Source organism: Colletotrichum destructivum, chromosome 3, assembly GCF_034447905.1.
Source record: "Colletotrichum destructivum chromosome 3, complete sequence".
Lineage (NCBI taxonomy): Eukaryota > Fungi > Ascomycota > Sordariomycetes > Glomerellales > Glomerellaceae > Colletotrichum > Colletotrichum destructivum.
In genome coordinates this window covers 3,027,652-3,054,638 of record NC_085898.1, presented here as the reverse complement: position 1 = coordinate 3,054,638, position 26,987 = coordinate 3,027,652, and the positions used below count along the sequence as shown (strand labels likewise).

The window sequence follows — 26,987 nt, the reverse complement described above, 5'->3', positions numbered from 1 at the left end:
TCATCAGATGGCATTCTATTCCTATTCCTTTTCACCTGCTCTTGCACCACTTTCCAGCTTTTGTTTGCTCACCTGTCCTGTACAGACCGAAGTTGTAACCATGGGCCCTGCTCGCCAAATACATCTGTAGATAGGTAACTGCAAATGGCTTCCTCGAGATGTCAGTTCCTCGAGCTTCCCCTCGAGATCCGGCTCGACATCTACACCCACCTCCTCCTCCACCCTCCTCTCGAGAGACTCTGCCCGGCCCGGCCCCTGGTACGACTTTATCCAGCTATCCTCTCCGCCAGCCAACAAACTCACGCCGAGGGGACACCCATTCTCTACACCAAGAACATATTTCTGGCGCACGCGATGCTGCTCGCCTCCTTCCCGCGGTTGCGGTCCTGGTACCCACCCGTCCGAGAGCGCTCGGTGCTCCCGCGCATCCGCCGCTTCCACGTCCGCGTGCGGCTTGACTGCGACCCAACTTTCGACGCTGGCGCCGCGACGGCGGCCTTCAGCGGTGTTGACGAGCTCGTAGTTGAGGTATGGCAAGCCGTGTTCCAGGGGGCCGACCATGACGCGTTGCGGGTGTTCGAGGGCGTCCGCGGCGTCAGGGACGTCAAGATCTACGGGAGCACCAGGGGGTTTGAGGAGTATGTGCGCTGGCTTGAGGATGTGATGCGTTGTGATGCCGACGGCGGCGAGAGAACTGAAGCTGTCGAGAGGCGACGGCCGAGTCTCACTGTGAAATTCAATGCCTAGGTACTAATATTTGGGCTGGGTTTTGTGCCCATGGTGTCTCATTCCACAGACGCCGACCCTTTCATTCTTGATACTCTCGCATCACTCTAGCGAACAGATAAATAGGGGTAACCACTCGCCCGAATCATTAACTCAAGACGCAGTACCAGAGTTGAAACCAAGAAAGCATTCGTCGCCGTCACCGCTGACACTGCCGTGACACCGTAATAATACTGGCACTTACTCTGGTAATGGCGACATCACACCCCACCGTGACAACACCAACACCACCCCACTACGGTATCTCTTTCAATTAGGCGCCCCTCCAGTGGATCACAGGGCGCGCTGGAATGAGCTTGTCTGGGCAGACTGGACCCTGGTCTGTCCATCGCGGCAACCTTGCTACCGACCTCATGGTCCCAACCTACCGCTGCTTTTGGCGCATCTCAGGTCATCCGGCGTCGTTGCGCGAGGGTCTGATGACTTCGGCGTTGGTCGTGGCCGCGCCCGAATAACGCGGCAATGGCACTAACCCGTGTCTGGCCGCAGCTCCCTAAATATCCATCCCCCATGTCGCAATCCCTCGCGGGAGCTTCTCATTTGATGCATTTGCGACCTTCCTATCCTGCATCCTTCTTACACGCATCCATCCGCACACGAAACCCTTTCCCTATCCACACAACCCAAAAACCTTACAGGTTGGCTGGCTTAACAAAGGGTGCTCATGAGAGGGACAGAAACCAGCGGCGCAAAATAAAAATAAAACCCCGTCAGAACTTGGTAATCGACGCCCGAGCAACTTCACCCGACGAGCGCTTCATGAAATGACGACTGAACTCCTTCCTTTCCTGTCCGCCGTCTTCGGCTGGATCTACTTCCTCTGCTGGTCCGGCTCCTTCTACCCGCAGCCTTTCCTCAACTTCTACAGAAAAACCACGGCCGGCACGACCGTTGACTTTCCGTTGATCAATTGCCTGGGTAGGATAGGATCTCGTTCCCTTCGGAAACACCGTCGCAATTGCTGACGGGTCATGCGACCACAGGTTTCCTCGCCTACTTCGTCTCCAATGCCGCCTTCTACTACTCTCCTCTCGTCCGTTCGCAGTATGCTGCACGTAACCACGGCCTGACCCCGACCGTTGCCTTCAACGACATCACCTTCGCCGCCCATGCCCTCCTCCTCTCGTGCATAACCACCTCCCAATACATCCCCAAGCTCTGGGGCTTCGCGCCGGCACACGGGACGAAGCCGAGCCGCTTTATCTCGGGAATCGCTGCCGGTTGCGTCGTTGGCGTCATCGTCATTGGGTTCGTCGTCGCTGCTGCCCCGGGCGACGGCGACCCGCGCACGAGCTGGTGCGCCCTCGACGTCGTCTACGCCGTCTCCTACGTCAAGCTCGTCATCACCCTCATCAAGTATACCCCGCAGGTCATCACCAACTACCGCAACAAATCGACCAAGGGCTGGTCCATTTGGCAGATCCTCCTCGACTTCTCTGGCGGTCTGTTGTCTGTGGGCCAGCAGGCCATCGACTCGTACATGCAACGCGACTGGTCTGGAATCACGGGCAACCCGGTCAAGTTTGCGCTGGGCAACGTCTCCATGGTATACGATATCGTTTTCATGACGCAACACTACATTCTGTACCGCGGTTCTGACGGCAAGGCCGACGAAAGGGACTCGCTTCTCCGAGGGGACGACGAAGAACATCAGAGACTAGACTAGAGCAAATTTCGCTATGTAGTATTACTTATCTAGGAGGTAGTGTCCAAAGACTATAGAAGATCTCGCTGCCTTTCTGACATGCAACATGGCACTAGGCGTTTTGCTCAAAGCCAGCGGGAACAATGTAAGCTTGATTAATTTGTGCTTAATCACACCACTGGCGTCTTGTCTTCAAGCAACACTACAACTACTCCACAGATATTTACACATACAGACACAAATGCAAGAAGGGACGACTCGGTTTGAAACACGTCTTTGAAGAAACAAAGTCTAGGATCTCGACCTCTAAGAAGTAGTAGTACGCATACAATCTTACAGCGAACATATCTGAAAAGGGGAGACACGGCTATGCCAAATCATAGGTATCGCAACTACAGAGCGATAATTCCATCTCCCTTTCCAATGAGAAAGCGGACTGACAGGCGACAACGACAAGGCAGAAGACGCAAAACAAAACAAACAAAGAAGAAAAATGCCTCAAGATCCCTTGTATGCCTACCCCTGAACGCCGTCGGGGGAAAATATGCAGTTTCTCTTTCCATCTGCAGTTGCAAGGGCGTCCGCCACCCAACTTTTGCTTGATCCGCTCTAGAGTACTTTCCCCGCCTATCTTAAGGGTTCTTGTTTTATTGCTCTACAATTTTTGTATTCCCCGGCCGTATATGCGATTCTTTCGAATTGTTGACTTTGAACACTTGATCCAGATCCAGAGGGAGCCGAGTGGAAGCCCCCTCCGTGGTTGTCCCGATCGGGCTGTTCGATTTTACAAGTTCGAGCTGCTCATGACTTGCTGTTTCCGTTGGTCTGCATGAAGGCGGGCAGCTTCTTCCAACTTTCCTGGCTCGGAACCTTGACCTTGCCAAAATCCTCGTCAATGTCGAGGATGATCTTGAGAGCGTTGCGGCTGCGGGCAAAGGGGCTGGTGTCGAGCTTCTCCTTGAGGGTCGAGATTGCGTCGCCGACGCCCGTGTGGACCTTGGAGCTCTCGGGCTTGCCTGGGTAGGGAAGGACGTTCTGCAAGACCTCGTAGGCGGCGAGGGTGAAGCCGAACTGGGGAGAAGAGCGGAAGATTCGTGCGGGGCCGCCCTTGAAGAAGGCGCGGAAGCCTTCCTCCTTCCAGATTGTCTTGGCGGCGTGGCGGAGGCCGGTGTAGGTGGCCTCTCCCTTCCGGGCCTCGACCTGAAGACGGGTCTTGATGACATCGCAGGGCGTTGTGAGGTAGGCGGCAGGCATACCGGCAATGGCGCCAGCAGTCAACAGCTGGAGGACACCGAGCTTCTTTGTGGGAGATTCGCCAAAGACGTCTTTCTTCAGGTGGCTGTAGGTAGGGAAGTAGATGGCCGAGAAGGGCACGTCACGCAACAAGCAAGCAGAGGCACCCTTGTAGAGACCAACAAGACCCAAGTTGCGCACGATCCACATAGCTGACCTTCTGGGCGCTCCATCGACCGTCTTGGCCACCTCGCCTTGGACCTGGAGACGAATCTTGACGATTTCAAGAGGGTTGGTGAAGACCTGGGAGATGCAGCGCAGTATGAGCATTTTGTTCTTGTTCCTTCACAACAGGGGTGCGGTGCAAGGCGCAATTGTCAGATGAAAGGGGAGAAACTCACAACTTGGCAACCGCCAGCCGCACCACCAGCAAGAATTTCATGCCCGTACCAGATTTTGCCCTCCTTGTTGGTGAAGTGCCCACGCACAAGGTCGTTCACAGTCAGCTTGATTGCCTTCTCAGGGGCAACACCAATAAGCTGGGGTACGACACCCGAGTACAGGCCTCGAGGACCCTCGTTTCTCCACACCTTCTGGAAGCAGTCGATCGAATTCTTATACAACCTCTCTCCCGGCCTGGCGCTTCTCTGGTTCTGCAAGCGCGTCTTGACGAGGTCGATGGGATACACCATGAAGGCACCAAAGGCGCCTGCCATGCTGCCCAGACCAAAGTTGTACGCCGACTCGAGGATCGAGGTGAACAGAGCCTTAGACGCCGTGGCGCCCTTGCCCAGAGCTCGCGAGGCGACGTCGTCCGCATCGTAGACGGCGTTCCTCCACGACGGGTCGAGCACCTTGGCGAAGTCGCCCAGGCCAAGCCGGCCGGAAGGCTCGTCGAGGCTGGCAAAGTGGAAGAGGATATCGGCCTCCATGGGGGTGAAGAGAGAGAATCGGGTGATCTTGGCGGCCTGGTTGAGGAACTCAGTCCTGGTGATCTTGCCGTCGGGGCTCTTGGCGCAGGCGCGGCGCACGATAAGCTCGACCAGGTCAATCTCCTTAATCATGTTCTGGAACGCGCGCACATTAGCGTACGACACCTTGCTGCCGAGAGTGATGTTGCAGAGGGTCGACAGGTTCTCAAGCAGGTGGTCGGAGAGCTTGTGCTTGGAGGTCTCGCGGATGATGCGCTCGAAGTCCTCCGGGTCGATGAAGCCGTCGCCGTCCTTATCGAACAGCTGGAAGGCCTGGCGGATGCGCTCGCCCTGCAGGCCGCGCAGCATCTGGGAGAACTGGGGGTAGTCCATGTGATGGCGCTTCTTCTTGCTGCCAATGTAAAGCTCGGCCCACTCGCACTCCCAGTTGAAGGGGATGCTGTCGGAGCCCTTGTTGAGCTCGTAGAGCTTTCGGAAGTCCTCGTACTTGACGTTGCCGGTCCTGTCGACATCGAAGAGGCGGAAAGCAATCTCGTACTCGGCGTCGGGCTTCATCAACAGGTTCTCGAAGGCGGCCCACTCGGAGAGGGTGATCTTGCCGGTGTCTTTGCGGTCGGCGACGCCAAACAGGATGCCATACTGTTCCCGCTTGATCTTGTGCTACAGCGCGAGTTGGCAAGGGGTCAGCAAAAGCGGCCGTGTGAATCATCGGAGGGATACCGGAGCTAGCTCATTCTCCTTTGGGGTCGAAGGGCAGCGAGCGCCAAACATGACACACAGAGGAGAGAGAGCGAGAGAGAGAGAGAGAGAGAGAAAGGTATACGCGTGGAACATACAAAATCTTCATCCTCGGGCGCAACGGCTTTGGTGAACTCGTCGGGGCCCATGAAGAGCTCGCCTGTGGCTTCATCCTTGGTGGCATTGGCGATGAACCTCGCCTTGGTCTGCGCCGACAGCTGGACGGGTTCCTCGGCACCAAGGAGGCTCTCCTTGACGGCCTCCTTGACAGCCGCTGCTTTGCTCATGATGGGCGTGTGGTGGATTTCAGCTTCGTGGGAGGGAAAGCCAGAGGGCAATTGGGGCGCGGGCGCAACAGGGGGAATGGACTGGTAGCTCTCGTCTTCCTGGATCCCTTTGCAGAAAGAAGAGAAGGGGTGCTCGCTCGGTCAGGGTGAGGTGACTGTGGCCCTCGTGTGGGTTGTGGGTTGGGTGGGTGCTACCGCGCGACGGAGGTTGGTGCGGACGCGATAAGATTGTCCTCTAGCCGACGTGGGCCTGGGGGAGGGGGGTTATCAGTGGTCGACTAGTAATTACTGCTCTGCTTCCTCTTCTCTCCAGTCTCTTGGGACGTTCTTCTTACGATATGAAATGCAGGGGGTGGACAGGACGGGGCTGCTCATAGAAGACAAGAGGCTCAGCCAGAGGAGTAGAGGAGCAGGTTTGGGTCAGAATTGGGTCGTGGGAGACTTGATCTGGGGAAGTTCGTCACACACGAAGGAGAAGAAAAAGAAAAAAAGCTTCGTCACTGCAGCCGGTCAATGTGATTTTTGTCTTAGTCGCACGCGGCAAGCAAGAAAGCTGCAAAGAAAAATGATTCAGTAGGTCTCGGATTAGGGAAGAGACTAAGACGGAGACAGAGGGAGAGAGACCAGAGGCATATGCAGACAGGAGTACAGAGTATTCTGTGCAAAGAGAGTTAGGTTGGTAGGTACATGCAAGGGCTGCTTCTCTTTGCAGAGACAGTACCAGAAACAGTGGGATGGATGACCTGAGTCAATTCCAAGGACCTGGGTAAGCCCGTTTTTCGGAATCGCCAACCATCTGGCGTCAGAGTAAAATATTTTTTCTCTTCCCTCCTGGGGGTGGGGGGTTTTTTTTTTTGGCCTAGCCCCACGCGGGAACTGGGAACTTGTGCCGGATTATTGTTGGTCCAGGTAGGCAAACTCGGCCGACAATGGACGCGATTAGATATTCAATGGCAGATTGTGACCCGGCACTGGCTGGTGGTACCTAGCAAAAAGGCTCAACAGGTGCCACTGCCACATGCACATGCAGGCAGACACATGCGCAACCACATGCCGCCTCCTCCTGCAATGTCCTCGTGCATTTGCTCTCGACTCGAGGCGTTGACCGCCTCGGCCATGCCCGCGTCTTTGCCGCTGTCTGTGTGTCTGTTGTCAGTAGACATGTCACATGTAGCCCCAAACTCTGCCCATATTTCTTTTTCCCCTGCTAGCCGTCTGTGAGCCTTGCCAGCTGGTCAAGCGACTTAAAGTAAGTTGCACACTTGCTGCCTCAAGCAGCGGCAAACGGCCCCTCTCATTAGGGGCGCGCAGCTAGGTAGGTACCTATGCAACGCCGTAGCGAACTTGGGCGTTTGTACTGCGCTCCCCCTCTCACACCGGACGCGACCGGAGCAGTCAGTTGGTGCAAATGACGAGGCCCAGCTTGCTCCCCCGATCGTGCTCGATTCGTGCGCATAAACCTCGGACAAGTGGATCCCGGACCCGCTCCGAACTTGCCGATACGGCGACCATGAGTCCATCGGATTCGACCCTGACTGGGCATGCTGGGGGGGAGGGGGGAGTGCCATGGGGTAACGATTCTCCAGGGAAATATCCGTGTGGAAACCTACCAAGCGAGAAGTCTTGGCCTCCAAACCCCAGACTCCGAAGACTCCAAAGACTCCAAGAAGCAAGGAGAAAATACCCCGAAATTTCTCGGCGCAAGTCGACCGCCGCTACAGCATCTGTTCCCAGATTAATCCCTACATTCACTCGCCAATCCACATCCGCAGTTTTACCTGGATACATGCGCACCAACGAAGCAGGCGGTGCCTGGGCTTTCCCAATTCGGATTTCGAGACGTCGTCGGTATTCGTACCACTACGATTAGGCAGTGGGAAGAGACCTCGAGGCGGGGGGGCTTACAGACGACCCAATCGTACTTCGCACATACACACTACCCTACTCCGTACTCAATATCCCAAAGACCCCTGACTCCGACCACTGCCGTCCCCCTAATTGACTTCCTTGCCGATTCAGAAGGGCCGAGCAGCTTCAATGAATCCCACGCATTCACCGAATCCCACGCCGTCGCCCGCGTACCCGCTCAGGCGCACGCCGTCACCGTCCTGCAAATATGTCCTGTCTCGACCGTGTGTCGTTTTCCACCCAACTTTGCCGCCCTTGGTCATCTCGAGCAGACAGCCGTGCTTGTTATTGCCAGCTCCTGACACCGTTCCCGTCGCTAATATGTCGCCGATGTTGAGGTTGCACCCGTTGATCGTCTGCTGGGCCACGAGGTCTCGGAACGTCCAGTGCATCCAGCTGAGCTGAGCTTTGCAGACCGTCGTGGCCTCGCCGTCCGTCAACACCTCAGCCTTCAACTCAATATCGTAACTTGGTTTCTCCTTCTTGTCCTGCAGGTATGGCTGCGAGGGCACGTCTTTCACCGGCGGCTGTATCGCGAACGGTTCTAACGCATCAAGCGTGATCACTTGCACGAGAATTCCGATTAGCTGGCAATCAATGGAAGCGGGCAGAATTCCGGATCTGACTCACCCCAGGGGCTGATTGACGTGCCGAAGGACTTGCCGTTCATCGGGCCCAGCGGGTTCATTTCGAAGCCCTGGATATCGCGAGCTTGCCGCTGTTAGCCTTACAGCTGCTCCCCACAGGGGCGACACAAAGCTTACCACTCCAATCGTTTAAAAGGACGAGGCCAAATATGTGTTCGTCGGCATCTGATATGGCTACCCTATCGCCCAGCTGTGTCGGCTTGCCAATTATGCAGGCTACTTCGAGCTCATAGTCGAGCGCTCTTGATGGGCCGAAGGCAATCTGCTCTCCTTCTCGGTATTGACCATAAGGTCGAGTGATACTCGTTCCCGAGAGAACAATGGAAGAGGGCCGGCCACTGTAGCCGATGGGAAGATACGGGGCCGCCGGCGGCATGAACGCTTTGCCCATGACGGCCTCCGCCGCGTTCAGCAGATGTTCTTTCGAGCATGAAAAGTCGGTAAACCCATTAATCTTGACAGGCAAATGCAGCTGGGCCTCACCAATCGGTACGCCAAACTTTGACACCGTGGACTGGTTAGACAGGAGCCTTTGGGTGTTCTTCCGGAGGAGCTGGAGCTCGGCCTTCTCCACGGCTGCCAGGTCATTGAGGGTTGGCTGGCCCGGCGGTCAATGTCCCATTGCTGCTGACGAAAACGTAACGGGGTCTGCCTACCTGGGACAATGCGGCCTTAATCTGTTTGGAAACCCCGAGGTCCAAGTCAGCGAGGAAGATGACCGAGTTGCCAATTCTTGTAACCACACTTCGTGGACGCTCTGACGTGCTCGCAATTCCATAAGGGATGTTGGCAATGGAAAAGTGATTAGAGAAGCTCATGGCGGGCAACAATTTACGAAACGACGGGCTCACTGGAGGGGGGTAAGGTAATCCGGAATCCACAAGTGGTTTGTTTACATCTGGTTGTTGCAGTCTATATATTTTCTACACTTCCATGGGGAAGCTTCGAGGGAGCTCACTCGTTATTCCTCCCCTAGCTCTATGATCATCCACCCCCGCCCCCACCGGCAGCCGGGCCCGGCCCCTTTCGCAGCCCCGGATTCTCGCCCTTGCCCAACCACGTGTCTACCTACGTAGGCAGCTCGGAACGACTGCTCGGCAAATTTTATGCCACAAAGACGAAGGCGCGTTCCGAAGGAGATGGCACGGCCAAGTAAGGCTTGTCTGCCTCAACTCGGCGGGATTACAGGCAACGTCACATAATTCTCGAGACCCTGCCCAAAATGAATGTGGTTCAGTCCCGCGAACTTGGAAGCAGATCTTGAAAGTGGTGGTGGTCAGCACAGAGCAAACGTGGTTGTTGAACGAACGAGCAGACGGACGGACGGACGGACGACTTGCTCGGTCCGGTGAAGCTTACCTGTCGAGTTCGGATGAATGCTGGAAAATGCCACTGCCCTGAGTGTCGCCGCTGCTGACTTCGAAGACAAGCTTGCCGCCCTTGTCGACAACGACATTCGTCGGCCAGATCTCCACGTCCACGGCGTAGACCTCGCCAGCCTTGACTGGCTGGACGTCGCTAGAGAGATACTCTCTGTGCGGCAGCCAGGACTTGTGCCTGGGGTCCTCCTCGTGCACCCTGCGGTTGCTCACTCTCAGCCAGCCCTTGACGAGCGGCACGGGGTCGCCGGCTGTACCCGTGTAGTATATTTCCTGGCCCGCCGGGTCAAGGTGCCGCAGGGTTACAAACAGATCGATGTCGGTCTCATTGGCGGCGTCGTCAGGCGTGACGGAGACGTTGAGGTGGGCGGTAACGTGACCTGTAATCTCGGTTTCCTGCTCGAAGGGTGCTGTGGTGAAGGAGACGGCTTGCTGGTTCTCCAAGGAGCCCAGGGCTTTGTAAGAAACGGTCTTGGGGTCAGTGCTGGATCCAGCCGTCGTCACCGTCGTCGTCAGACCGAAGTCTGGCGTCAGGTAAAAGTTTGTGTACTTTGTGCGCGGGATTGGCCACGCCGTCTCTTCTCTCTTGGGGTACGCCCTCTCCTTTTCGGCATCGTTGAAGCCGACGTTGCCCTTTCGCAGCGTCAGTGTCACGGGAGGCACCTTGCCGGGCGTGCTCCAGCCAACGCGGTCTTCTCCCTTCAGGAAGGCGTCCAGGAAGCTCTTTTGCAGCTCGACCTCCTCGGGATAGTAGAAGGGGAGGTCGTGGCGACCCGTGATGAAACGGAGGTATTTGAGCCTGGAGCCGGCTCCGAGATAGCCCTGCACGTTGCCACGGAGGTGAAGAAGAATGCCGCCCCAGTTGGCGACGCTCAGAAGGGGAACCTCGATGTCCGCCAAGCTGTACTCCTTGCTGGCATAGTAGTCGTCGTCGCGAAAGCGGTTGGCCTCGTTGTCCTGGGTCTGGTCTTTGCGGTTTGCGACGAGGACGTCATCCGGCAGGTCGCCTTCGATGGTGTCCTCTTGACCTCTGGCACCAGGTCCATCGGGCGGGAACTGCAGCTGGGATCTGCCTTTCCGGCCGTACTGGTTGACGAGGACTTGGCGGTTCCACCAGACGCCGATGAACTTGTTGGAGTAGATACCGCCGTGACGGCAGCGGTCGCGATAGTAGTCCGACATGCCCTCCCAGGGTATTATGGCGGCCAAGCCTTTGGGTCGCCGAGCGGCAACACGCCACTGGGAGCCTGGATCCAGCATAAGTCAGTCTGTCTAGGGTGTTTGTTGATCTTTTTTGACGTGGAAAGGGGGAGCAGACGCACCAGCATAGTACGAGATGCCCAAGAGGCCGACTTTGCCGCTGGACCACTCCTGGTCCGCCGCCCACTCGACAACGTCAAAGAAACACTCGCTCGTGCCGCGGCTCATGGTGTCGAGCAGGCCGGGGCTCTGGCCCAGGCCGCGCTCGTCGGCTCGGACGACGGCGTAGCCCTGCTTCGTCCAGAAGACGGGATCGGGCGTCTCCCAGGCCGAGTACTTGGACCGCTGGTCCGGGCTGACCTCGCTGAACGACTTTGGGAAGAACTTGGCATAGGGTATGTCCTTGCCGTAGGGCCCGTAGGTCACCAACACAGGGTGGCGGGCGGCCTTGTCGGCGGTGAGTGGGAGGTAGACGTTTGCGCGGATGGGGAGTGGCGAGTCTTTGAGGGGGATCGAGACATTCTTCATGAAGGTGAGGCCATTATCCGTGTCCTCGATGACCTCGAGGAGGTTTTTGATTGGGGGGGTCTTGACGGACATATTTGTCTTGGATCCTGTGTCTGACGTAGGTGGGAGGGTGTATCTCGTTCCAATGCAGTGAGGATGTGTTTGCCAGGCGGAAGTCTCTGGGTTTTATTGGTATATGGAATTCTCGAGGATTGAGCAAAAGTATGTTTTCTTCTTGGACGACGAGATGTTGGGGGCGGATGATGAAAGCGGCTGATGGATGATCGGACCCCCTCGACGGCGTTGTGTTCCGCACGGGCGGAAGGGTGGGGGAGGGGCTTACCCCGACGGACCCGGACCCGGCACCCCAATCCGACTGAGGTGAGCCATTCACAGCACCGGTATGTAATAGGTACCTGTGATCGCATATTGTTTTATGTGTTCTTGGTGCTTTGAGTCTGTGGCTTAAGCCACGGTCGCCATCTGAGAGGAGGGGCGGGTTGTCACGTCCTGCAACCCGCGGGCAGCCCAGTGCGTTTGGTTGGGCTTTCATCAGCAACACCGAACCAAGTGCCTATGTTATGTTTTGTTATTGTCGTCGGATAGGCTTGATTCTAACAACATGGTGTGTTACTACCTCCCGACTGGCAATGCTCAAGCTCACTATCTCTCTCGCGGCAACCCCCGCGGCCTTAGCCTCGCCAACCTGAGTAAGTAATCAAACAAACGAATCCGCGTACACATTGGCCCTTGGGCAAATCACTGTCGGCCCGTAGAGGCTAAGTAAATGTACACAGGGGGTGTTGTTCAGTACCGCCATCCGGATGCTGACCATCCATGAACCTCAACGCTCCAAGCATCAGATCTCGCCGCCAACTTTGAACCTAAAGTAGTCCCTATTCACTCTCCCGCCCGTCGACCTCCACAGCCAGTTGGTGACCTATTGAAGCGCGCGTCAGCAAATTCCTGTCTTGCGACCGTCGGTTGGGCGTCATTGCATGACCAACTCACTCCTTGAAGCCAGCACCCGTTCAACATGACGTAGACGAATGCCGATTCGATGCCGTTCGAACCCCACGGCCTGTCCGCAATATCCAAATTCCTGTTCGCGGGTCTGTATGGAGGCACCTGGCGGTGCTGGTCGTACCAGCCGGGTGGGTACTCGGCCGTTGGCGACGCCGCGTCTTCGTTGCCTCTGGCGAAGGCTTCCTCGACTCCTCCTGTGAGGCGGATCTGGTAGTCGTGGAGGTAGTCCCGTTGGATCGTCGACGTTACGGAGTTCTCTGTCACTGTAGCCGACATGTTGACCAGTTTTGATTGATGGTGTATTTTTGGTCGCGAAGGTGGAACAAGCAAGACCTGACGAGGCTGTGATATTCTCGAGAAAAGAGGGCGCGATTGGAAGGAAGCCCGTGGAAACCTGGGGATGGGGAGGTGACAAGGGCGAGAGACAATATGCCGACCGTCGACCCGTCGACCCCCAAGGGGCCCGCGTCCCCAGATCGACCACGGTATGCATCGGAAGCGCGGGGAGTGAGCCTCTTCCTCTTGCGTGAGTGCAACGTACAGTACAGAGTACAGATCCTGGCCGAGTGGCCGAGTTCAACCAAAGCAGCCAACCCCTGTTCCCCCACATTCCGCCCCCTACCCGGCGCCGCCTTCAGTAACTCAGACGAAGGGTTACTATCTACGGTCCATCGGGTCTCATCAAGAATCCAGTAAACGTTGGGCAGGACCGAGCTCATATCATCTAGATAGGTGTAGCTTCGCGTCGCACCGCACCACACTTCTCCATCCCCAGGTTCCCACTGCTTCCTTCCAACCGCCCTCCTTTTTGCCCAATCCGCATCTTATTCGCTCCTAAGTTTCGTGTCCTCCTCTCAATGAATTCTGCAATCGAGAAACTGCTCGACACAGTCGTCGATGGGCGCGCTGAGGTCATTCGCTTCCGCCAGGATAATCTCATCAGCCTCCACGACGCGCTGCGCAAGGAGTCGGCGGCCCTGATCGCGGCTCAGGAGAAGGATACCGGTGCCTCGAAGACGGAGATCGAGGCCGAACACTTCCTAGCGCTCGAAGCCATTCGGCACTTTTACGAGTCGCTCGACTTTGCTAAGGAGCTCGAGACGGAGTATCTCGTAGCTCACGGTAGGGACAATCCAGGCAGGAGAACTGGTGCTGGCCTGGTGGTTATCAGGCCGACCACTTACACCAGACTGTTCTCCATCCTGAGTCCTCTTGCTGCAGCCATCGCTGCTGGTTCTGTTGTGGCTCTCGAGGTATGCTTAATGGCGTGAGACGAGATGCTCCAGAGAAAGAAAAGGGCTGATGACCTCCAGCTCGAGAACACTCTTTTGCAACTGGACACCGTCCTTCGTGCCGTGCTCCCACGCGCCATCAACCAAAATGCCTTCTGCATCACCAAGGAGATCAAAGATGCATCCCTTCTCGAACAGGCTATTCTTGTAGACCAGACCAACACCTGCCCCCTCCCGGCAGCACGCGCACACAACCTCGTCTCGGCCAACGCCGCCCGCACCGTCGCCATCGTTGACCGCACGGCCGATGTCGAGGCCGCCGCCAAGGCCATCACGACGGCGCGCTTCGGCTTTGGCGGCCAGTCTCCCTATGCGCCGGACCTGGTCCTCGTCAACGAGTACGTCAAGAGGGACTTCTTCGAGGCGTGCTCCAAGCACGCTACGCTCACGTTCGCGCGTGAGGCCTCCACCAGGCGCGCCAGCGACACCTCGAGCGACAAGACGAGGAGTGCTGTGCAGGAGGCCGAGGATAGGAGGTTGGTTTCGAGCTTTGGTTCCAAGGACTTTAAGCTGGTTGATATCAAGGACAAGTGTGTTTGAGTTCCACCCCCCTTTCCCCTGGTCATGCACTTGTAGATGGGATGCTAACAGTGATAGGAACGCTTCTCTGCTGAACATCAAGATCAGCGGCCGCTTCTTGCCCATCGCAACGTCCTCGGGACTTGTGGATTCCATTTACACCCGGGAGTTCGAGTAAGTCGGATCCCACAACCAACGGTCAATATTCACTCCTGACATGACACAGAAATCCGCTACTGGCCGTTTACCTCTTCGCCAGCCCTGAGGCGGCGAAGTACCTCTCCCAACACCTGCCCGCACACATCTCCCTAATCAACCAGATCCCCTCCAACCTTCTCCTCGGGCCCGCGGCGCCGACCCAGCACGATTCGGCCTTTGAGTTCCGCTACAGCAAAGAAATGTTCTCCGTCCCCCGCCCGCAGTTTGTCGAGCGGCCCACCGGTGCGCTCGCGAAAGTCGAGCAGCTTCTCGCCGGCCCCAGCTCCGGTGGCGTCACCGCACACAGCCTTCACGCACTGGCCCTCACACCACTGCGGCCGACGAAACAACCCGGGAACAGCAGGTTGGGATTCTTCGAACAGGGGTTTGTGTTGGGTGCTAGTCTGATTATGAGCGTCGTGCTACCAAGCCTCGCCTACGGGACGTGGATCGGCGGACGGAGAGTGTTTGATTACGTGCTTAAGATCAGGGGTTGAGGCTTTCCTTCTTTGTCGGTAATTTTCAGTAGAGTGTATAATAGATTCAATGCCCATATCCTTTCATGTGTAGCAGCAGCAGCAGGCTTCGTGTCTGCATTTCAACGGGACTCCATAATGTGATGCAGACTTCCGATTGGCGGTTCCTTCGCAGGCAATGTTCCTGAAGTGCTACAGGTCTCCTACGCGGATGGGTTAACGGGCTTTTCGTCCGCCGCTGACACGAATCTCCTTACTACAGAAATTTTGAGTACGGCAGACCAATCCCAGCGCCAGCTTCTCAATGCAGCAATTATGGCGAGTTTTGCCGTTCTCGAAATCGTGTAGGCAAACTCCCCCGGCTCCGGCTCCGGCTCCGCTCGGAAAGTGGCGGGTGGATTATGGTTCCCCGTTCCGGCCCCGCCGGCTCCATTTTACCCCAGGTCGAAGCCCACCCCCGCTGATCGGCCCTTGGAACGACCCAGTGCCTGGCATGCTCGCCACCTCAGAGAACCCCCCCGTTTCGCCGATGGGGCCGTCTTCAGTTGTCTTGTGGCAATGTGTGCTGGCAGAGCTGTGGTCTCCGCCGGGCGTCCACTTACACCAGTATCCAACCTCATCTCCTTTGGTCCAGAGCATTCGGGAAGGGAAAGTTTTCCCCTTCTTTGAAATAGGTTTATCGAGGTAGATAGATAGATACTCAAGCTCAACTACAACGTTCGCTTAATCTTGAACCCAAATCCCCCCCCCTTTCTAACCACCGGACTTCACACATCACAACAATCGCACAATGGCGGTCGGAGGCAAAGATGAGGGTCCCATGAATCCGGTTTTCTTCTTTTCTCACGGTTCGACAATGATGCTCGGTGAGGAGAGCAACTCGGCCACCTACTGGAAGAAATGCGGCGATGAAGCTCTTGCCCAGGGGATCGAGCACATCGTCATGATGGTGAGTAACTCATCCTAACCCCCCCCCCCCAACAGAACACAAACAACGCACTCCTTTTCACCAGAAAATGTCGCTCACGCACACTTTCAACCAGGGTGCACACTGGGCTACAAACGCCCCGGGCGAGATTCTCATCTCTGCACATCCCAAGCCCGCCAAATCGCCCGTTGCCTACGTCAACCCTGAGAAATACCACCCTTACAAGCTCAATCCGGACCTCAGCTACATCCCGACGATCCAGGCACACCTCACCGCCGCCGGCATCACTTCTAAGACGGACCCGACCTTCGACTGGATCCACGACACCTACCTCATTCTCATCCGCATGTTCCCGGCCGGTTGCCCGCCCACCACGCTCATCTCCATGAACGACTTGTACGACCCGCACTTCCACGTTGCTGTCGGCGCCGCCCTTCGACCCCTGAGGGCCGCGAAGCACAAGACGCTCTTCATCGGCTCTGGCGGGGCGGTGCACAACCTCTACCGGAACAACTGGGCGCCCATGCTCCGCTACCGCGATAATTTCGCCCAGCCGAGCCCGCCGGAGCCGTGGGCGCTGGACTTTCGCCAGGAGGTCATCGATACCCTGTGCCCGGCCTACGAGGAGGACGTGCCCGTCGACATGGCCGTCTACGGCAAGCCCATCCGCGGTAAGAAGCCTTGCGGCGGACCGCTCCTCCGGCGAAAGGTGACGAGCCTGATGAAGCATCCAATGTATCGCGAGGCGCATGCGACTGACGATCATTTCATGGCCGCCATGTTCGTCGGCGGGCTGTGTGGAGGCAGAGGCGACGTGGACATGAAGGCCGAAATGGGCGCCGAGGACTGGGAACTGACCAATATGTGCAATTCGCAATTCTTCATCGGTACCTGGCCGGAGGCGAAATGACAGGATTGTCAGGCAGGCAGTAAGACCAGGAAGGAGGGAGAAGTCGAAAGGGGTTTTGTTGGTATCAGATGTAATGTAACATGCTATCCTATAGAGGCCCGGGGCCTCTCTTACGTTTTCATTTATTCCAATCCCCCTTGCGCCAACAAGCACTCACACCAGGTCTATCGTCTCAGTGAAAAAATGAAAGAACAAGTCGCACCTATGCTACGATAGGTCCATATTGTCCCACTGAAAGTCGTCGCCGGCCCCGAGCCCACTGAAGATGTCATCAGCTCCCAGGTCCAAGGAACCCCCGCCATTGTTCGACGAGCCCCCTAGGCCCAGATCGCCACCAACTCCGCCCAGACCAAGGTCAAGACTGACGTTATCCACAGACATGCCGTCGCCCTGTACAACGTTGGCGGTTGCAGCCGCCATGGCATCATCGAGTGAGCCTGCGCCAGGATCCAAGCTCAGCCCGAGGTCGCTCTGCAGCATTGTGTCTGCCTGTATGGCTTGAGCCTGGGAAACGGCCATCTGGGACTCCACCTTGCGGTATAGCCTAACGACAATTTCGGCCAGGTTCATGTCCGTCTTCTGCAACCTCTTACAGTCCTCGGCATCCGATTTCAAAACCTCACGCAACGTCAACTTCCTCTGGGTGGGGACAGGCACATTGCCTGAGTTATCGAGGAAGTTGACGGGATTCGACGGTGTATTGACAACGTCGGGCGCGCAGACTATTGCTGTCACTACATCGTAGATGATACTTCCGCTGCCCGTGTCTGTCTGCTGCCTGATGTCTTCGTAAAGGAGCTGCAGGAGTCGTTTTGCACCGAGGAGTTTCAGTGCCACAAGCATCTGTCGATGGGTGTATGCAGGAGGCATCCTGTCCATCGTTGGGTGGATGCTCCACTGCACCAACTGCTGTAGTGTTTGACGGATAGAGTTGGAAAACCCACCGAGAGACCAAGCGTCCAACTCGGTGTGGTCGGCTGCTCCTGTCCGCCGGGACAGGGGAATGCTGTCCTTGATTGCCTTCAAAAGGGGTTCGACTTCTTGACTCTTGGGGTCTGATCGTTGGTATGCCCTGAGCGAGTGTTCCAGCGGTTTGGCGACAATGTTCATGACAGAAGTGAGCATAGCTTGTGCCTCGTTGGATATAGAAGTAGGTGCCAAAACGGAGCTCAAGACCCTCACAATTGCCTTTTGACAGTCAGAACGCTCAACCCACAATGAGTTGGCAAGGTAGGCAATGGCCACAACAAGAGACGGCAGAAGAAAGGTGTCGACAAGATCTGTGGTCGAGTTAGCGTCAAAGTCACCTTGGAAAAATGTGCCCGTCTCACATTCAATGCCTCCCCTGAGGCTTTCCTCGGCCAAGTGACCGGTGCTAAAGGCGAGAACGATGTTCTGGAACAGAGTCGATACCAACAAGTAGAAATCTTGCGGCGGGCAAGAGGACATCAGCTCGTCGCCCAGTCCTCCTGCTTCAGAATCGAAAAGACCGTGTATCCATCCATTGAGATGTCCCTTTTCCTGGTCGGACAGTTCATCAAACGGGCGGCTTTGGTGTCCCTGGCCAAGTAGCCTTGCAACAAACGAGTCGGAGGACGTGACTCCCATGTCTGAAGCCGACAGGCCATAGCGATACGCGAAAGCCATGACCAGGAGCAGTATCGAACCGAACTCCTCGTACACAGGCTGGTACTCTCCTTGGTCCTCGTCATACTTCCAGCTGTCCAGAAGGTCGCACAGCGGATGAAGAATGGTCGCAGGCTTCTCAAACATCAACATGACGTCTAGAGACAGCGGTTTCTGAGCGAGCTGGCTGCATAGCAGCTTCAGAGACATCGTCTCCTTGTTCCTGCAGAGCTGTCCCAGTACCTACGAGTATGGTCAGCATCGGTCACAATCTACAGGCGGCAAGGACAACACGCACCTCGGTCAAGGCCTGACACACAGCGCCGGCATTCCCGTCCTTGTTGTCCAGCTCCCCAATGAGGGCCTGCATTCGCTCCGGGTCTGCCAGGCATTCGGCAACCAGGTTTTCCTTCAGGTACCTGCCACCAGCGGGAAGTGACTGATAGGGAGTCTCCCCGAGAAGAGTCTCAATGCTACTTTCTCGTACCAGCCCATGCAGGCAACATGCCCAACAGAACTCTTCCCTCACAGAATCCGTAAAGGGATTGTTGCTCCGCGTCTCATCGAACATTGAAGATAAAGTAGGGAACGTGGTTGTGTCGACGCGGCCAAGAGCTTCCGTGATGCAGTATTCGGCATTCACCGGGCCGTACATGTGCTTACTGAGACTTTCGATGAGGATGGGCAGTTTGTTCATTAGGAAAGAACGCAAAAGATGAGCAGCCTGGTGGCCTTCGTTGCGCGACGCAGCGTTGGCCAGCACGTCGAACGACGCGAGGATGAGGTCAACCGTCGTTGTTTGAACGTCACCCTGAAACCATCAGCAGCCACACCTTTAAGGAAGCAAATCATACGGCGTACCTGGTATCGGTTGTTCAAGTAGTTGAATATGGCGTGGTCATCGATCAATGGCCGCCCAACAAGCTGTCCCGCGTCTCGTCAGCATCTCCAGTATTCTTGACAGTGGCAGTGAGCTAACCGCAGCGTTGAGGTAAATGTATAGACCGGCTCTTGAGTTGACAATGGGTAACTCGGATATGACAAAGTTCTCCAGCGCCACAGTTGAGTCGAAGAGGTCTTCGATCTCGGCATTCGACTTGTTCTTCTGTTCGTCGACGGGCTCAAAACCTGCTAGTGTGCTTGTTCGGAACATATCGAGACGGGTCGCGATCGGACCAGCACTTTGCATGATGGTCGGTACAAAGTTTGCAAGGCTTTCGGACAGGGCCTTTCTGGTACCTTGTCAAGTCAGCTGGACATTCGCAAGCCGCATACAGTAAGGTACATGGGTGCGCCTACCTTGAGCCTCGGGTTTGCTCATCGCCTTGAGAACGACTTGGTTCTCGCACACCCCCAAAAGTAGAGCCACAAATGCAGCACGAGCCGATTCCATCTCCTCTCTCACTTGGCTGTTGTGGAGCTGGCCCATGACGTCGACCGTGAAGGCCGTCGCGGCATCCGTGAAGAGAGCAATCCACTTGGCCATGATGCTCGCTATCTCAAGACCGCTCCCTGTGTTCTGTATAGCCGTTCCCTGCGCCACAGACTTGGTAAGTCTGTAGAACATAACCTCTTCCGCCGCATACGAGCTCCCCCAGTGCAACATGTTTGGCCGTTGAACATCGCCATCGGCTGGTTGCGCAGTGTCTCGAGAGTGCGCTCGAGATGTCGAATATCGGAAGAGAGCTTTGAGGATCGAAGGCGTATCGATGTAATTCAGATTGGAGAGAACTTGAAGATAGCGCGGGACTCGAGGGTCGAGGCTCTCGTGGTTGTGAGGCTGCGGTCGGAGGAAGAGGTCGGCGACGGCGACGGGAGGCAATGGGTGTTTGGCCTGAAGAAATGGCACATAGGTCTCGAACTTGTCGGGGTCTAGGCGATGAGCGAGACTCTTGGCTATGAATTCGGACCATTGCTCGAGCGCAGCGCGCTGTACGCCTCGAATTACGCGACCGTCCATGGCGTTGACGGTCCGAAGGCGACAAGCTGGCGATATTTCAACGTTTTGGCGGGCGTTGCTGCTGTCGGTCAAGCTGCTGGGCGCATCAAGCCTGGCTAGTTGATGTAGCCTCCAAGCATACTCTCTGCGAATTCGTGTAGAGTACGAGTCCGTGGGACAGTTGTTTTGATCTTTTGTTGGGCTTTGATTATGTCGAATGGCTAGCCGAGCGCAATCACGACCAGCAGCCTTGCATTTGCATTTCCACTTGCCCGAGGTCGGTTATGTTGCTCTTTCCTAGGTAGCTTATCCACCATAGTGGAGGGAGGGGTGCAAGCCTGTTGCTAAGACATTTTAGGCCCCTAGCTTAGGTACCTAAGTAGGCATAGAGGTACCTAGGTGGTGTATCCATACTTACCTACCTTACCTGGGTAGTTAAGGTAGGCAAGGACCACGCCTGGTTTCCTTGGCCGCCTGGGCCTGCTAGAAGCATCGGAAGAAGTTCATCACCGCCCACACAACAACAGCTCTTAATTTCATGAAGCGAGCGTACTAACTATCACGATTTAGCTTGCCGTGCTGGTAGTCTCATACAGACCGAAATCTGACAAAAGAACGGCTCTCCACAATCAGTGGCCCAGCTTACGTCAAATGTCAAGAGGCGTCCATCACACGAACATAGGGCAAACGATACCGAACGGTCATGGGCGAAAGTCAGGACTGGATGGCTCGCTGCAAATTGCTTTAACTGTTCATTCAACTTGACATTGTCTTCCACGGATGGTGGAACATTGGCCGTGAACGCTGTAAAGCCGGATACCACTTGGTTCCAGCAGCAAAGTCATGTAAGCCTGTTCCATCTACAGAGTCGAGATGCACTAGCATCAATCAAACTCGTCTCCTGTACAGCCGTTGCATCCATGACATGGCATTGGGCGCTATGGCCAGTCTCCCGTGTGGTGTACAAGTCCGTCCGCCTCAATGGCCACATGCGGCACTGTCGACCAGCTAGACCCCGACCTGTAGCCCTGAAGCTGCAGGTCTGTCACCCGTGCCTGCTGAGTCTTGTCCTTCGGCCCGTACCAGCGTTCCTCTTTCTCCTCTTCCAGGCTGGAGCTTTGAAGCTACCAAAGGACCTGTCGTCTCCCAAGTGGGAATATCTTTCCATCATTTCCATCAAGCCATATTAGAGAACGCCGATTGCACGTGTTGTGTGAGTGTATGTGGGGGGGGGGGGTGTTGTGTGTCTGTCAGCACACCAAGATGTGCGATGCCTTGCTGACAGACTAGGGGATAAGGTGACAGTTTGGTGCTGTGGGTTGGGGGTAATGGGGGGGAAAGGGACTGCTTTGGGGTTTGATCCAAGGTCGGCGAATTGCTGGATCAGCGAAGAGCACGCCGGGCGTCGTTAACAGTTTGATCAAGGGCTTTTTTTTCTTCTTTTCTTTTACATGTCCATCGAGTCGCCGCCGTTGGCAAAGCTGAAGCCACCCTGCTGGGGAGCTGCGTTGGTGCCGAATCCAAAAGTGCCGTTGGGTCCGGTGCCCTGGGCCATGCCCTCGTCAGCATTCTCCTCCTCATCAGAAAAGTACTTCTCGATGATGTTGTAGGCCTTCATGTAAATCTCCTCGTTGGCGTTGGTCTGGCATTCGTGGATCTTCTCCATTCCACCACACTCCTCAATGAACAGGGCGTAGCGGTTAATGGAGTCGGGGCCCTCACCAGCGGCCTGCTTGTCCAGGTCGCCGACCTTGAGGATGTTCTCCAACCCGTCCAGAGCGACCTGGATGATCTTGTTGTCGGGGCAGGCCAGGAGATCGCACAAAGGCTTGATGCAGCCCTGGGAGACGAGGTAGCGGATTTGCTCAGGCTTCTGCAGACCGCCTGAAGTCGCGTTGCTAATGGCCCAGCACGCCTCCTTGCGGGTCTTCAGGTCGCCGTTAGAGAGAAGGTGAATGAGGGGCGGGATGATGTTGGCATCGATGACCGATTGGATCTGGGCCGAGTTACCGGCCGTGATGTTGGAAATCGTCCAGCAAGCTTCCTTGCGAATGCCATCCTTGTTGGAGCTGAGGAGCGACAGTAGGCAGGGCAAGGCACCACAGTTGATGATCACCTGGGTCTGGACATCGTCACCGGTAACAATGTTACCAACGGAACGGAGGGCAGGCGTCTGGACAGATGTGGAGGCGTGCATGAGGAGCTCAACCAAGCGGCGGGGAATACCAGCCTCGATAACAGCCTGGATCTTATCGTTGGATCCGTCGGAGAGGTAGGAGATGGCCCAGCAGGCGTCGATAAGCACCTCGTCATCCAGAGAGTAGACGAGCTTGGAAAGCACAGGGAGCGCGGGCGCAATCTACAAACTACGTTAGATTGTGGTGACGACCAAGTCAACAGAGGTGTTCTGGCTTACAGTGTTCCAGTCGGGCTGAGGGGTCTTGCCTCTGCAGAAATTGCTGAGGGTCCAGGTGGCGTTGCGTAGCATGCTGAGCTTTCGGCTGTCGCCGAGAAGGGCCAGGAGAGGCTTCAAGGCACCGCAGCTAAGAACATAGTCGCGGCAGTGAGGGCTGTCACCGGCGATGTTGCCCAAGGCCCACACGGCTTGTTCCCGCACGTCAGGCTCGGGGCTGGCCAGAAGCTCGACGAAAATAGGGACAGCACCAGCTTCGATGACAACCTGGGTTTGCGTGGCGGAGCCAGAAGCGATGTTGGTCAATGCCCAGGCAGCCTCGAACTGAACAAGCGTATGGGGGGATCGCAGGAACTCGACAAAACGACTGACGACTCCGGTCTTGATAACTTCCTCGATGGGAGGGTTGCGCTCCTTGGACAACAGCTTCCGGAATTTGGTGGTTGCTTGGATCTGAAGGTCGATCTGGTCCGAGAAGACACCCTGGACCATCTGAGGGAGGTCCTCGTTGAGCTAAGACTGATTAGCATTTGTTCTTGAGTTGTCTCGCAATTGTTACAAATGGGCAGAATCGGGACTACGCTGGTGGGCGGGTTTTCGTTGCGAGATGAAGCGCAATCGAGACCTCATGAGAGAGAGGGCTGAACCAACTCAAGCAAAAAAGGGAAGTGGGGCAGCAGCAAGGCGCCCCTAGCAACAGGAGGGGAAAACAAGACGAAGGGCGCAGCAGTGTTGGCGGGGTTCCAACAAAGGCGAGCTGGGTTCGGCATCGGCGCAAAAGTAAAGCAAACTCACCTGGGACTCAGTGGGAGCGGTATCATCGTCGCTGTCGGGAGCGGCTCCGAGGGAAGCACCAGGTCTGTTCTCGCCCGTGCCAATACCGCGGCGCTTGGCCAAGTTCTCCTCACGCTTCGCCTTGCGGATCTCGACCTGCTGCTCCTCTCTGCGGCGGCGGAGCTCCTCGGGCTTGAAGGTGCTCTTCGCCTTGAAGTTGGTGCGGCGATGCTCGGGAATGTAACGATCAGCCATGGTTGCTGTCGTGTCGGTTGATGTTGGTGCTAGACAGTGTTTTCTGGCCGTCCGTCAGGAGGAGGGGGAAAGGTAATGTTTTGGTGGTGGCCAAATTGGGAAGGCGTCAAGTGAAGAAGCGTCTCCGTCGAGAGAAGCTCCCTGAATCGTATTGCGCAGTAGAAAAAGGAAGGTAGAGTTGCGCGATGTCAACAAGAAAAATTCCTGATCCGGTTGTCAGATCGCTTGGGAGAAAAGTTGTTGCAGACGGAGGGGTGGGAAATTTATTGATGGGGGGAGACGAAGGAAAGGAAAGTCGGGGAATGAAGCGAGAGAGCGGGTCTTAGAAATGGAAAAGTGCAGGGCCCTTTCTTGAGCCCAATGGGGACCGATACGTACCGATGACTTGCGTCCTGCCTTGCCGTGTGGGCTACTGGGAGGTACAAGCTACGGTACTGTCCTCGGTAGGTGGTAAGTGTAGGTGCAGGTGGCTGCAAGCGAACTTTTCCTTCTTCTCGTTTTTGCTTCTTGGACTGCTATTGTCGGAAGAGAAGCGGGGAGGGGAGAGTATTAGTACCTAGTGAGTGACCTTTGTACGAGTTAGACATCTGACTTGGTTATCGGTCGGTATGTATCTCTCTCTCTCTCTTGCGCTCTATCTGTCTCTTATGTCTTTGTATTCTCATATTCACTAGTCGAGTCAAGAAGGGGTGGCTTCATGCAATAGTGAGTCAAGTACCCCCATAAGAGATTTTGCCCCATCCTGCTTGATTTAGCATAATTTTTGGAGGGATTATGTCATGAGCCGCTAGCAAGGTACTTCTCCCCACATCGGCTCTTTCCTTTGATGTTTGAAGTTTGCCCAGGCTTCCACGTCCTTGGTTTCACTGACCACATATCTTCTCCCTGACAGCGGCTGCCAGGTGTCAGTCTCGGAACTGGCAAACCCTCGCTGCAGCTTTAGTTTGTAGGACAAAGCACATGCTCCTTCCCGCAAAGAAGCGTCTCACACATGGAAGGGGCTGAGGGAGCTCAACGCGTCTCCGAACTTTACAGACGCGTCGACAACTGATGTCTTGAACGATCTAGCCAACGCCAATTCGCGTCCTTTGAACCTCTTTGAATCGACCTCAAATGGCGTTTGCCTGAAGCCCCTTTTTCCTTTTCGCGATTCCTAACGGCGTTGTCCATCTGTTGGTCCGGAGTCTCACCCGGGCCCATACCACAACTTACACGCCCGAATAAGTAAACCACCATGGCAGGGTCCGGTGTTGGAACAGCCATGGATCTTCCACAGGGCTATGCTAAAATAGTAGATATCCTTGACGAAAAAGTAACCGCGGGAGGTTTTCTCAACGTTATCGGCATTGTCGTGGACTTTCAAAAACCCATCCCCACCAAGGGTGGCGGTATGTTGCAGGGCCTCATGGCGGACCATGGATTAGCCTGACATGGGAGCTGACATTACCAGACTACAAGGCTAGAATACGACTCTTCGACATGTCGGTCTCGGGTGAGAACAGGGACATTGCATTGGACATTTTCAGACCCTCAAGCCAGATGTTCGAAGTCGGGGCAGGGGATATTATTGTCATCCACCAGGCGAAAGTGAGGCAGACCTTGACTTTTACCAACATGTCCATTTGACTGATACATGTAGCAGTGCCAAAGATATCGTAGCGATCCTCTGTCTCTCATTACAAACTACACCACGGCCATTCACGTGTACCCAGCAGCCAAAACCCCCCCCAGTCCTGCACAGCCAGCATCGAATCCCTTGATGCCCTCCAAGCAGGATTCAAGTCGCAAGCCCTCCCTGAAAGACGAGCAATACATTTCTTGGTTCTTCCACAATGTCGACAAGACCTACATCCCTGACATTGAACAGTTCAACATTCAGGCCACACGCTCCCTCAATGTCAAGGATAAGCTTTGCGAATTAAAGGATGTCAAAGACGGCACCTTTCATGACGTTATCGCGCAAGTTATCCAAGAACCGTATGACTATAACGACAAGATCCGACTCTATGTCTCAGACTACACTGAGAACTCAGGCTTTTTCAACTACAGAAGAGATGGTCAGGTCGACAACAACTCTAGAGACGGTGACCCCTATGGCTATACTTCCGGCAAAGCCGGTACACCAAAATGGATCGGTCCCTTCGGGAAGAGGACTCTTCAGATCACTTGCTGGGAGCCTCATGCAACTGTCATCAGGCAGCGCGTCAAGAACGGGTCTTGGGTTCATCTACTCAACATTCAATTCAAGTTTGGCACAAACGGCCGCAACCTCGAGGGTTACCTCCGCCAAGATCAGAATGCCTTTCCCAACAAGGTTTACGTCGACGTTCTGGATCTATCACAGGATTCCGAGCAAATCCACCCAAGCCTGAAAAACGCCATCAGAAGAAAGAGGGACTATGAAAAAGAGGAAAAGGCTCAACGCACAGAACTGCAATCAGCCCAGAAAACGAGCAAGAAGCGGCCAGCGGCGGACCAGCCAGAGGACAAACGCCTAAACGCAAAGCAGAGGCGCGCTATACAAAGGGCCCAAGCTGCGGAGAAGGCAACTCGTGGTGAAACCTCTGCAAAAACGTCTTCCGACCTCAACCAGCAGGTTGTTGCTGAATACCCCGAGCAGCCGGCAGTTCCTGTGTCTGTCATTCTGGAACCAGCAAAGTACGCGACCGCTCATCAAGGCGGCCCCCTTCTCCTCGACCTCCCCTTCACCTGTGCCAAATACCGCACCAACGTACGCGTAATCGACTTTTACCCACGCAGACTCCAGGACTTTGCCCGCGTCCGCAAGCAAACAGAATGCGATATCCTCTCGGACTACTCTGGCACGGATTCGGAGCCGGAGGAGGAAGCAGTCACAATCGACAGCTTCGTGGACGCCGGCGACCGAATCTGGCAATGGCGCTTCGCCCTCCGCCTCCAAGATGTCACGGCCGCGGCCAAAGACTCCAGCGGCCAGAAAGAAAACAGTTTCTGGGTCGTGGTGGACAATATGGATGCGCAGCTCCTGACAAGTCTCGACGCCTGCGACTTCCGTGTGAATCCCGACGAACTGACGCGGCTACGGGAGAAGATGTTTATCCTCTGGGGAGATCTCGAAGAGAAGAAGGCAAAGGAGCTGGAAAACACCAGCAAAAAGCAGAAGGCCAAGATGGCCAAAAAGACGGCGAGGGATCGGCCGCCGGACAGCTCCGACAATGAGGAACCGAAGAAGGAAAAGGAAGTCATTTTGAACCGGCCCTTCACCTGCTGCATCCGCCAATACGGCGTCCGAATAAACGAGTCGAATCCAGACAAGGCGAATGCAGGCGAGGGCAAGCGATGGAAGCGTATGTTTGGGCTTTTCGGGACAAAGATTTGTGACACCTAGAG

At 55.7% G+C, this 26,987-nt stretch overlaps 11 protein-coding genes across 11 annotated transcripts; 5 read left to right on the top strand and 6 right to left on the bottom strand.

Moving 5' to 3' along the window:
- Positions 1-8: 8 nt before the first annotated feature.
- CDEST_05021 (uncharacterized protein) lies at positions 9-886 on the top strand. Its single transcript, XM_062921180.1, has one exon. It carries the CDS (start codon positions 145-147, stop codon positions 745-747), a length of 603 nt encoding a protein of 200 aa, XP_062777231.1. The 5' UTR covers positions 9-144; the 3' UTR covers positions 748-886.
- Positions 887-1,341: 455 nt separating this feature from the next.
- Positions 1,342-2,557, top strand: CDEST_05020 (Putative lysosomal cystine transporter). The gene is made up of 2 exons (XM_062921179.1): positions 1,342-1,704; positions 1,770-2,557. Exons 1-2 carry the CDS (start codon positions 1,551-1,553, stop codon positions 2,450-2,452), a joined length of 837 nt encoding a protein of 278 aa, XP_062777230.1. The 5' UTR covers positions 1,342-1,550; the 3' UTR covers positions 2,453-2,557.
- Position 2,558: 1 nt separating this feature from the next.
- On the bottom strand, positions 2,559-6,485 carry CDEST_05019 (Putative mitochondrial carrier protein). Its single transcript, XM_062921178.1, has 3 exons — positions 5,433-6,485; positions 4,066-5,256; positions 2,559-3,967 (listed from the first exon to the last, which is right to left on the bottom strand). Exons 1-3 carry the CDS (start codon positions 5,619-5,621, stop codon positions 3,233-3,235), a joined length of 2,115 nt encoding a protein of 704 aa, XP_062777229.1. The 5' UTR covers positions 5,622-6,485; the 3' UTR covers positions 2,559-3,232.
- Positions 6,486-7,267: 782 nt separating this feature from the next.
- Positions 7,268-9,167, bottom strand: CDEST_05018 (Putative fumarylacetoacetase). The gene is made up of 4 exons (XM_062921177.1): positions 8,833-9,167; positions 8,294-8,774; positions 8,160-8,240; positions 7,268-8,094 (listed from the first exon to the last, which is right to left on the bottom strand). The coding sequence occupies exons 1-4, from the start codon at positions 8,992-8,994 to the stop codon at positions 7,637-7,639; spliced, it is 1,182 nt and encodes a 393-aa protein (XP_062777228.1). The 5' UTR covers positions 8,995-9,167; the 3' UTR covers positions 7,268-7,636.
- Positions 9,168-9,170: 3 nt separating this feature from the next.
- On the bottom strand, positions 9,171-11,875 carry CDEST_05017 (Putative xaa-Pro dipeptidyl-peptidase-like domain, cocE/Serine esterase, alpha/Beta hydrolase). The gene is made up of 3 exons (XM_062921176.1): positions 10,878-11,875; positions 9,536-10,802; positions 9,171-9,435 (listed from the first exon to the last, which is right to left on the bottom strand). Exons 1-3 carry the CDS (start codon positions 11,353-11,355, stop codon positions 9,345-9,347), a joined length of 1,836 nt encoding a protein of 611 aa, XP_062777227.1. The 5' UTR covers positions 11,356-11,875; the 3' UTR covers positions 9,171-9,344.
- A 66-nt stretch (positions 11,876-11,941) lies between these two features.
- Positions 11,942-12,868, bottom strand: CDEST_05016 (uncharacterized protein). The gene is made up of 2 exons (XM_062921175.1): positions 12,274-12,868; positions 11,942-12,202 (listed from the first exon to the last, which is right to left on the bottom strand). The coding sequence occupies exons 1-2, from the start codon at positions 12,562-12,564 to the stop codon at positions 12,122-12,124; spliced, it is 372 nt and encodes a 123-aa protein (XP_062777226.1). The 5' UTR covers positions 12,565-12,868; the 3' UTR covers positions 11,942-12,121.
- A 111-nt stretch (positions 12,869-12,979) lies between these two features.
- On the top strand, positions 12,980-14,861 carry CDEST_05015 (Putative aldehyde/histidinol dehydrogenase, aldehyde dehydrogenase). The gene is made up of 4 exons (XM_062921174.1): positions 12,980-13,541; positions 13,602-14,110; positions 14,178-14,273; positions 14,326-14,861. The coding sequence occupies exons 1-4, from the start codon at positions 13,146-13,148 to the stop codon at positions 14,792-14,794; spliced, it is 1,470 nt and encodes a 489-aa protein (XP_062777225.1). The 5' UTR covers positions 12,980-13,145; the 3' UTR covers positions 14,795-14,861.
- Positions 14,862-15,500: 639 nt separating this feature from the next.
- On the top strand, positions 15,501-16,612 carry CDEST_05014 (Putative extradiol ring-cleavage dioxygenase, class III enzyme, subunit B). Its single transcript, XM_062921173.1, has 2 exons — positions 15,501-15,722; positions 15,787-16,612. Exons 1-2 carry the CDS (start codon positions 15,564-15,566, stop codon positions 16,609-16,611), a joined length of 984 nt encoding a protein of 327 aa, XP_062777224.1. The 5' UTR covers positions 15,501-15,563; the 3' UTR covers position 16,612.
- A 1-nt stretch (position 16,613) lies between these two features.
- Positions 16,614-20,437, bottom strand: CDEST_05013 (uncharacterized protein). The gene is made up of 6 exons (XM_062921172.1): positions 19,537-20,437; positions 19,217-19,476; positions 19,099-19,161; positions 18,536-19,048; positions 17,943-18,480; positions 16,614-17,891 (listed from the first exon to the last, which is right to left on the bottom strand). Exons 1-6 carry the CDS (start codon positions 20,195-20,197, stop codon positions 16,819-16,821), a joined length of 3,108 nt encoding a protein of 1,035 aa, XP_062777223.1. The 5' UTR covers positions 20,198-20,437; the 3' UTR covers positions 16,614-16,818.
- A 422-nt stretch (positions 20,438-20,859) lies between these two features.
- CDEST_05012 (Putative importin-alpha, importin-beta-binding domain, armadillo-like helical) lies at positions 20,860-23,985 on the bottom strand. Its single transcript, XM_062921171.1, has 3 exons — positions 23,385-23,985; positions 22,593-23,102; positions 20,860-22,535 (listed from the first exon to the last, which is right to left on the bottom strand). The coding sequence occupies exons 1-3, from the start codon at positions 23,616-23,618 to the stop codon at positions 21,624-21,626; spliced, it is 1,656 nt and encodes a 551-aa protein (XP_062777222.1). The 5' UTR covers positions 23,619-23,985; the 3' UTR covers positions 20,860-21,623.
- Positions 23,986-24,479: 494 nt separating this feature from the next.
- On the top strand, positions 24,480-26,986 carry CDEST_05011 (Putative protection of telomeres protein). The gene is made up of 3 exons (XM_062921170.1): positions 24,480-25,006; positions 25,069-25,205; positions 25,261-26,986. The coding sequence occupies exons 1-3, from the start codon at positions 24,853-24,855 to the stop codon at positions 26,983-26,985; spliced, it is 2,016 nt and encodes a 671-aa protein (XP_062777221.1). The 5' UTR covers positions 24,480-24,852; the 3' UTR covers position 26,986.
- Position 26,987: the final 1 nt, after the last annotated feature.

Bases quoted from the DNA above. Each gene is read 5' to 3' on its own strand.
- CDEST_05021 (XM_062921180.1), top strand. From the start codon at position 145: ATGGCTTCCTCGAGATGTCAGTTCCTCGAGCTTCCCCTCGAGATCCGG.
- CDEST_05020 (XM_062921179.1), top strand. From the start codon at position 1,551: ATGACGACTGAACTCCTTCCTTTCCTGTCCGCCGTCTTCGGCTGGATC. The intron at 1,705-1,769 runs GTAGGATAGGAT...ATGCGACCACAG, and splicing joins TCCGTTGATCAATTGCCTGG to GTTTCCTCGCCTACTTCGTC.
- CDEST_05019 (XM_062921178.1), bottom strand. From the start codon at position 5,621: ATGAGCAAAGCAGCGGCTGTCAAGGAGGCCGTCAAGGAGAGCCTCCTT. The intron at 5,257-5,432 runs GTATGTTCCACG...CTCGCGCTGTAG, and splicing joins CGCCCGAGGATGAAGATTTT to CACAAGATCAAGCGGGAACA. The intron at 3,968-4,065 runs GTGAGTTTCTCC...TGCATCTCCCAG, and splicing joins CGGCTGGCGGTTGCCAAGTT to GTCTTCACCAACCCTCTTGA.
- CDEST_05018 (XM_062921177.1), bottom strand. From the start codon at position 8,994: ATGAGCTTCTCTAATCACTTTTCCATTGCCAACATCCCTTATGGAATT. The intron at 8,241-8,293 runs GTAAGCTTTGTG...AACAGCGGCAAG, and splicing joins CCTTTTAAACGATTGGAGTG to CTCGCGATATCCAGGGCTTC. The intron at 8,095-8,159 runs GTGAGTCAGATC...TTCTCGTGCAAG, and splicing joins CACGTCAATCAGCCCCTGGG to TGATCACGCTTGATGCGTTA.
- CDEST_05017 (XM_062921176.1), bottom strand. From the start codon at position 11,355: ATGTCCGTCAAGACCCCCCCAATCAAAAACCTCCTCGAGGTCATCGAG. The intron at 10,803-10,877 runs GTGCGTCTGCTC...TGCTGGATCCAG, and splicing joins GGGCATCTCGTACTATGCTG to GCTCCCAGTGGCGTGTTGCC. The intron at 9,436-9,535 runs GTAAGCTTCACC...ACCACTTTCAAG, and splicing joins CATTCATCCGAACTCGACAG to ATCTGCTTCCAAGTTCGCGG.
- CDEST_05016 (XM_062921175.1), bottom strand. From the start codon at position 12,564: ATGTCGGCTACAGTGACAGAGAACTCCGTAACGTCGACGATCCAACGG. The intron at 12,203-12,273 runs GTGAGTTGGTCA...GCGCTTCAATAG, and splicing joins ACGGGTGCTGGCTTCAAGGA to GTCACCAACTGGCTGTGGAG.
- CDEST_05015 (XM_062921174.1), top strand. From the start codon at position 13,146: ATGAATTCTGCAATCGAGAAACTGCTCGACACAGTCGTCGATGGGCGC. The intron at 13,542-13,601 runs GTATGCTTAATG...GATGACCTCCAG, and splicing joins GTTCTGTTGTGGCTCTCGAG to CTCGAGAACACTCTTTTGCA. The intron at 14,274-14,325 runs GTAAGTCGGATC...GACATGACACAG, and splicing joins ATTTACACCCGGGAGTTCGA to AAATCCGCTACTGGCCGTTT.
- CDEST_05014 (XM_062921173.1), top strand. From the start codon at position 15,564: ATGGCGGTCGGAGGCAAAGATGAGGGTCCCATGAATCCGGTTTTCTTC. The intron at 15,723-15,786 runs GTGAGTAACTCA...CCTTTTCACCAG, and splicing joins TCGAGCACATCGTCATGATG to AAAATGTCGCTCACGCACAC.
- CDEST_05013 (XM_062921172.1), bottom strand. From the start codon at position 20,197: ATGGACGGTCGCGTAATTCGAGGCGTACAGCGCGCTGCGCTCGAGCAA. The intron at 19,162-19,216 runs GTTAGCTCACTG...GACGCGGGACAG, and splicing joins ACATTTACCTCAACGCTGCG to CTTGTTGGGCGGCCATTGAT. The intron at 18,481-18,535 runs GTGCGTGTTGTC...CCATACTCGTAG, and splicing joins TGTGTCAGGCCTTGACCGAG to GTACTGGGACAGCTCTGCAG.
- CDEST_05012 (XM_062921171.1), bottom strand. From the start codon at position 23,618: ATGGCTGATCGTTACATTCCCGAGCATCGCCGCACCAACTTCAAGGCG. The intron at 23,103-23,384 runs GTGAGTTTGCTT...AATCAGTCTTAG, and splicing joins CCGCTCCCACTGAGTCCCAG to CTCAACGAGGACCTCCCTCA. The intron at 22,536-22,592 runs GTAAGCCAGAAC...CGTAGTTTGTAG, and splicing joins CTCAGCCCGACTGGAACACT to ATTGCGCCCGCGCTCCCTGT.
- CDEST_05011 (XM_062921170.1), top strand. From the start codon at position 24,853: ATGGCAGGGTCCGGTGTTGGAACAGCCATGGATCTTCCACAGGGCTAT. The intron at 25,007-25,068 runs GTATGTTGCAGG...TGACATTACCAG, and splicing joins CATCCCCACCAAGGGTGGCG to ACTACAAGGCTAGAATACGA. The intron at 25,206-25,260 runs GTGAGGCAGACC...TACATGTAGCAG, and splicing joins TTGTCATCCACCAGGCGAAA to TGCCAAAGATATCGTAGCGA.